The 6,929-nt window shown below is 63.7% G+C and overlaps 1 protein-coding gene across 1 annotated transcript; it reads left to right on the forward strand.

The window, feature by feature from the left end:
- The first annotated feature begins 816 nt into the window (after positions 1–816).
- RAX2 (retina and anterior neural fold homeobox 2) lies at positions 817–4,940 on the forward strand. The gene is made up of 2 exons (XM_067312767.1): positions 817–1,062; positions 4,497–4,940. Exons 1-2 carry the CDS (start codon positions 817–819, stop codon positions 4,938–4,940), a joined length of 690 nt encoding a protein of 229 aa, XP_067168868.1.
- Positions 4,941–6,929: the final 1,989 nt, after the last annotated feature.

The following is a 6,929-nucleotide window of genomic DNA, read 5'->3' on the forward strand; positions in this document are numbered from 1 at the left end:
ACTCCTCGCTCCGGCAGCGATCCCGGCGCCGGCGGCCCCTCGGCAGCCCCGTTTTGCCCTGGTGTTCGCGCCGGGCAGCAGGCGGCAGCGGCCCTGCCTGCGCCTCCCCTCGGGGTGCTGCCTGCTGCCCTGCGCTGCCGAGCCCCGGCACCGGCTCCGTGCACCCAGCCGTCGTGCAACCCGCTGGGCCACGTTGCCCTGCGTAAATCCTCTTGGATAACGCCACACCGGGATAAGCGTGCCGGCAGGAGAGGATTATGCCTTTGCATAACCAAATAAAGAGGTGGCGCGGAGGGGCTGTGCACCCCGTTTCCGGGCCGGTTCCTCCCAACCCACTCGGCCAGCCACCTCCGGCCCTGGGATCTGCCCAGCCGGGTGCCCTGAGTGGGTGCCAGGGGCCCGCGGTGCTGCTTCATCCACGCTGGGTGCAAGGGGTGCACGGGGTGCGCTGGATGCAAGAGGTGCGCTGGGTGCAATGGATGCACTGGGTGCAGGGGGTGCACTGGGTGCAATGGATGCACTGGGTGCAAGGGATGCACTGGATGCAAGGGGTGCACTGGGTGCAGCGGTGCCCGGGGTGCAGCAGGTCCCGGGTCTCACGGTGGCACTGCAGCAGGACAGGGTCCCCGGGCTGACGGCAGCTCCGGGCCGGGTGTCGCGGCCGGGACCCGACGCGGTGGGAGGTGCGAGCAAACTTTGCTCCGCAAACGTGCAGCTCCAGCGCCGCTTCTCCCCCGGATCGGGGCAGCCCGGGGCACGATGCCACCAGCGCCTCGCGGCCCGGCTGACCCCGCTGTCCCCTTCCCAGGCGCCGACATGTTCCTGAACAAGTGTGAGGGGGAGCTGGGCGAGCCGCGGAAGCCGGGTGACGGCGAGGGCACGCCGCCGCCGGCCGCCGCCGAGGAGGAGCAGCCCAAGAAGAAGCACCGCAGGAACCGCACCACCTTCACCACCTACCAGCTGCATGAGCTGGAACGAGCCTTCGAGAAGTCCCACTACCCCGACGTCTACAGCCGCGAAGAGCTGGCCATGAAGGTCAACCTGCCGGAGGTCCGCGTGCAGGTAGGGGGGACCCCGGTGGGTCCACGCGGCCGGCGGGAGGCAGGTCCGTGCCGGGTTAAGCCCGGCTCTGCTCGGCAGCCCAGGGAGCCGCCTGGGCTCGGGAGAGCTTCGCTCTGCTCCCGCAGCCTCGCTCCGGGCCTCAGTTTCCCCTTTTCTTGAAGATGGAGTCACGTCTCCAGCCTCCTCCTCACCCAGCCAGTGGGGTGAAAGTTTCCTTATTGTGCTCCAAGGGGTGGAAAAGCAGCGGAAAGACCAAAAAAAACACCCCAAAGCTTGCCTTTCCATTTGCCACCTCCTGCTTTTAAAGGCGAAACTTCTTTGCGTTTGGAATCGGAGTTTTCCTGGGAATTTTCCCAGCTTCCTCCGTTCGAGGAGGCCTGTGAAGTGTTTTACCCAATCCTAATCACGGCACTTGAGTTTTCAATGCACTGCAGGCTGCTTTTGCAGAGCCAGCCTAGAAACACCGCGGGGCTGCAGCCCTGGGGCACTAAAATAAGCCCCGGCAGCGCCGAAATGCAGCCAGCTCCGGGGTGGCAGAGCAAGACCACAGCTTAGTTTGGTACCAGAAATGAAAACCATGTTAAACTGTCAGACCGTTTAAGGAGACTGCCGAGATCTCGGCCACGACAGGGATGCCGGGCTCGGCGGCCGGTCTCGCGTGGATCAGACCCGGCCAGGGCTGCATGTGCTCAGCACAAGGCCACCTCCGGGGCTTTGCCGTGTGCACGTGCGGGTCCAGCCCCATGTTCTGCTCCGGGGTGGCCGTGGGGCGATGCAGGTGCTGGCCTCGCACGGGCCGTGCGTTAGGGAGAGGGTCCTGCCCCCGGCGCGTGAGGTCTCGGGACGGGAGAGCGGAGCTGAGATTTGGCTCGGCAGGTCGACGCTGCCCCGGGCTCGGTGAAGGCTCAGGGCAGGCGGCTCGGCCAAGGCTCGTTCCCTGCAAACCGCGCGCCGAAGTGGGGCCGGATGGCGCCTCCCTCCTCGGGAAAAAGCACCCTAATTAAACAAGGCGAGCTAATCGTCAGCACACGTACACGGAGCGAAGGGCTCCCCGGTTCAGCCGGTCGAGCTGCACCGCGGCAGAGACCGAGTTTGGGCAGGGAGATGGGTTTCAAGTGTTTTACCCTGCCCTTTGCACCCCGAGGCTTTCGCAAGACACCGTGCACAGCTTTATTGCCATTTTACAGGCGGAGAAACGGAGGTGGAGAAGGGAAGGAGCATGTCCGGGCTCTGTGGGGAAGCAGTGGGACTAAGGGGAAAAAAAACACCGTCTTTGCTCCCGTGGTTTTCCCCAGTACGTTTTTCCTACAAGACGTAGCACAAGGGGGAGAACGCGCTGCCGGAGACGGCGGCCGTGCAGGCTGGGGAGACGTTGAGCCGCCGTGGGGAAGCCCCACCGGCCGGCTGGTGAAATCCAGGCAGGGTCCATGCGGCGCCTCATCGCTTGCGGCCCCCGGTGACACCCGAGAGGGTTCAGGCACTGTGGGAAAGCAGGGCTGGATCTGGGTTTCCCGCTTGGAGGAAGCCTTGCCCTCCATTGGAGATGTGCAGACTCTCAGGGCTTCGTGGATTTGGGATTTTTCAGGGGCTCGGAGCAGAGCCGCTGTGGTGCCGATGGGCTCAGGGAGAGGGCAGGTCGTGGTGGGTAGTTGCTTTTATCAATTCAGCTGATATCATGGGAAAGCAGCCAAACTCCGGGCACTCGTGATCCCTTTTAGGTCTTTAGGGCTGGGAAAGCACAAGAACCTCAAAGACTTGGGCATTTCAGACTTTCTGGAGTGTGACAGTTCCTGGAATATGGAAAGTTTGTAAAGGTTGGAAATCTTTTTCTTTTTCCTGGGCTTCAGGACAAAGCTTCTAGGTACACGGCTCGTTCAGGAGAAGACCCTGCTGTAAGCACAAGTAGGGATTTACAGTTCCTAGTGACTTGATGGTCTCCAGATGTCCCCCCTCTCCTCTGTGCTGGTCCCAGTGCTCATGGAGCCAGACGATGAGTCAGGTCAGGGAACCAGTCTGGGTGCAAATGTGTCCTTTTTCATCGAGTTGGTTTTCTGCCGGATCAGCTCCAGGCTCCGTGTCCCTGGGGCCAGGTGGCACCAGTGCAACCCCGGGCACGAACGGCTGCAGGTCAGCAGGTGCTGAGCTGCCCCTGCCGTCGGAGCTGTCCCAGGACTGGATCCATGTGGCGGTGACATCCAAGTGCTGCTGGCATCCGTGGTGACCATTGCAAGGTTCCCGCCTGCAGATCTGCCCTGAAAAGCGCCGCAGGATAGAGACGGCCCCATCCAAGCTGACGGAAACGTGTCCTGAGCAAACCAGGAGGACGAGGCAGCCCTTCAGTTTTCACTTGCCCACCAGTTCTGCTTTAGCCAAGGTGACACAGGGGAGGATGGTTGGAAAGTCCCTGATCCCTCCTGCCACTGGGTGGGAAGCCACAAGGACGGGGACAGGCTGGTACTTGCACGTGGAGCCAGAGGAGATTGTGGTCCTCAGGTCAGACAGACGAAGGACAGCAGGCAAACGGAAGGAAAATGGAAAGGAAATTGAAGAATCACAAGCGTCAAAATAACCGGGAGATGGACAAAGAACTGATCTCCTTACAAATGAATTGAGTTTTCTAGGTCTCAACCTCATCCCTTTTGGCACACATCAGAAAAGTCCAAGACAATGTGGCCTTTGTTTGGGAGGTCCAGACAATGGGGTCACATCCGTGGAGCAATCTGAGCAAAGACCAGTTTGCACCAGTATATTCCAGTACCAATGAGCAACTGTGACCGGCCTGTGGAAGACACCCCCCCCCCCCCTTCTCAGCCCAGTAAATATTTACTGTCTCTTTGCATTACGAGACAGGATGGAGGAGACCTCTCACCCTGCCCTGCTCATCCTCGGCACCGTGCCCCGTGCTGCTGCGGGCTTTGGGGACGCGGTGACCAGCACATCCCACTCGCACACATCCTGCTGGTGTCCACATGTGGCGTTTGGGTGCCGGCTCTAGCGATCTCCATCCCATCTCTCTGCTCTTCTTCTGGCTTCGGAAAGAGGGATCCCTCGGGGATCTCTGCCCCGGGCTAGGGCATGAAAACAAGCTGTTACCAAGGGGCTTTTGAAGGCCAAGTAATGTTGTGACAAGTGTCTGGGCTGTTTCCTCGGTCTGTGAGCGTGTCCCCGCAGAGCAGTGAGGGCAAGGGTTGCGTTCGACGCGTTCAGTTATATATCTGGGGTTCGTGGGAGAGGTTTAGCAGAGGCGCGTGGCTGGAGCCAGGGAGGACACCCTGCATGGGGCACAGCGCATGGGGCACCTCTCCTGGGGCACCCTGCATGGGACACCCTTCCTGGGACATAGCTCATGGGCACCCTGCGTGGGCACCCCGTGAGGGACACACTGGGACTGGCATGGCCTCCACGAGGTCACCGTCTCGCCTCTCCCCTTGCAGGTCTGGTTCCAGAACAGGAGAGCCAAGTGGCGGCGGCAGGAGAAGATGGAGGCCAGCGCGATGAAGCTCCACGACACCCCCATGCTGTCCTTCAGCCGGCCCCCCATGACGGCCAACATGGGCCCCATGAGCACCTCCCTCCCGCTGGACCCGTGGCTGACGTCGCCCATCTCCAGCGCCACCACGGTGCACAGCATCCCCGGCTTCCTGGGCGCCCCCCAGGCCCTGCAGCCCCCCTACGGCGGGCACTCCTTCCTCAACACCCCCCCGCCGATGGCGCAGGGCATGCAGCCCGTGGCCCCCGCCGCCTACCAGTGCGGCACCACCTTCGTGGACAAGTACCCGCTGGAGGACGTCGACCAGAGGAGCTCCAGCATCGCCTCGCTGCGCATGAAAGCCAAGGAGCACATTCAGACCATCGACAAGACCTGGCAGCCCATTTGATGAACGCTCCCTTCCTCCCCGCGTCCCCCCGGAGCCCGGCTCGGCCCCGGCACAGGTGACCACCAGGGCGGACGAGGCGGATGATGCCAGGATGCTCCTGGCCACGATGCTGGTCCGACGCCGGTGCATGGGACAGTGCCGGGGACAGAGATGCTGGCCGCATCCATACTTCCCGTCACCAGTGGTGGCAAGGAAGCAAACGAGGGTGCTGGGGAGCTCCCGGCCGTGGGCGAGCACCCCGACGGCCTCCCAAAGCCCCTCCGCGTCCCCTCCGGGCTGCGCTGCGTTGGACCACGTTGGCGGATGCGTAAAGCGGCTGGAGCCGCGGTGCCAGCCCCGGCTGCGGATCCTTCACATCTTCCGTCCGAACGTCCCCCCCGGCCACCAGCCGCCCCAGGACAGAGGGGACAGTGCAGGTCCGGCTCAGGCCGCCCTCCCAGACCCAGGGAGCGGAGCAACCCCCTGACCTGTGCCTGGGAAGCGGAGCCAGGCGGGACCCAAACGCGGGGCTCCCGGCAGCTCCGGAGCACCCGGTGCCCTCTGGGGCCAGTGGGAGCGAGGGCGTTCCCATCCCGTGCAGCCCTTCCCCTTCCCTTTATTATTATTATTTTTTTTTTAACGCTGCAGATTTCAACAAAAACAAACAGAAAAGATCTAGTTTCGTAGGGAGTCCTCGGGGGGGGAGGGGGGGTATTTTTTTAGCTGGGTCGGGGCGCGACACCGGTTGCGCAGGTAGAGCCGACGGCACCGAGAAGGCGGTTGTATCCCGAGTAAAGCGCTAACTGGAATCGCTGCCGCGTGCTCTGGAGTCGGGCTGTGCCGGCCGAGACCCGCGACGCCGTAGCGGTGACGGCGGCTCGTTAGCGGCGCCGTCGTTAGGGCCGCGGGGTCGGAGCTGGGAAAGGAGCGTTCGTGGGAAATTGGCTTTCCCTTGTGTCCGCTTTGCATCCCGGCGGAGACGGGAAGAGCCGTCCCGGGGTGCTCGCCGCCTTGGGTGCCAGCTGCCGGGCGGCGGGGACCCACCGGGGCCACCGTGCTGGGGTGCGCATGGAGGGGGGGGGGGGGGGGCCGCAGCCTGTTTTACCCACGGCTGGTGCTTCCCAAGGGCTTCTCCATCCTGCCCGGCGGGAGCAGGGACACGAGGAAGGTGGCGGTGGCAGACGTGGCCGTGGTCAGCTAGAGACGGGGCTTCAATGCCGGGCGAGCAGCATCCCGTCACCCTTGGAGGGTTTCCTGGGATAAGGGAAAAGCCAGGCATGACGGTGACCTTTACCGGAGCAAAATGCAACGTTTCCCCATAAAATTTTTCCAGCTTGGCACCCAACGACGTGAGGCCACCACACGAGGCAGACACACCAGCCCGTCCCCCCCCCCCCCCGGCCCCCGGGTTCGGAGGGTCTCACCCCAATCGACCCACCCTGGGGACGAGGGGACCGAAATTCCCGTCAGCCCCGGGGTCAGGCGGGAGCAGCCGGGATGCCACCGGCTCTGGCAGGCCACTGACCCCGGCGAGACCCGGCTCCTTGTCCCTTGTCCCCCCCCCCCCCCGCCGGCCGCTGCTGCTCGTCTGCTTCGTTAGTGATGATTAAACCCTTAACGACCCATTAAACGCATAATCGATGCCCCCCTGCTCGCCAGCCCAGCTAATGGGCCGGGGCCGAGCTCAACGGGCCGCGGCGGGAGATAATGAAGCCGGAGCCGCGGAAGTAATGGGGTCCGAGCCGGGGGGGGGGGAACGCGCGGAATGGGGGCCGCGGCTCTCCCAGGCCGTAATTGGGGCGGCCGAGCGGGGCTGGCGCCAGTGGTGTCATCCCGCCGGCGCACGGGGCATCCCTCGGCCTCTCCGGCGCCAGCAAAAGGCGGCCGCCGCGGGGACCCCCCCCGTCCCAAACCACCCTGCCCCGATTAATTGGAGCCTAATTGGGGCGAGGGTCCCCCCCCCCCAACCAGAAAGCGAGGGCTCGGAGACGGGACCCGGCCCCAGGCGCC

The sequence above is a fragment of the Apteryx mantelli genome, chromosome 30, assembly GCF_036417845.1.
Source record: "Apteryx mantelli isolate bAptMan1 chromosome 30, bAptMan1.hap1, whole genome shotgun sequence".
In the NCBI taxonomy this organism is placed as follows: Eukaryota; Metazoa; Chordata; class Aves; order Apterygiformes; family Apterygidae; genus Apteryx; species Apteryx mantelli.

Coding starts and splice junctions, on each gene's coding strand:
- RAX2 (XM_067312767.1), top strand. CDS start 817: ATGTTCCTGAACAAGTGTGAGGGGGAGCTGGGCGAGCCGCGGAAGCCG. Junction 1,063..4,496: donor TGCCGGAGGTCCGCGTGCAG/GTAGGGGGGACC, acceptor CTCCCCTTGCAG/GTCTGGTTCCAGAACAGGAG.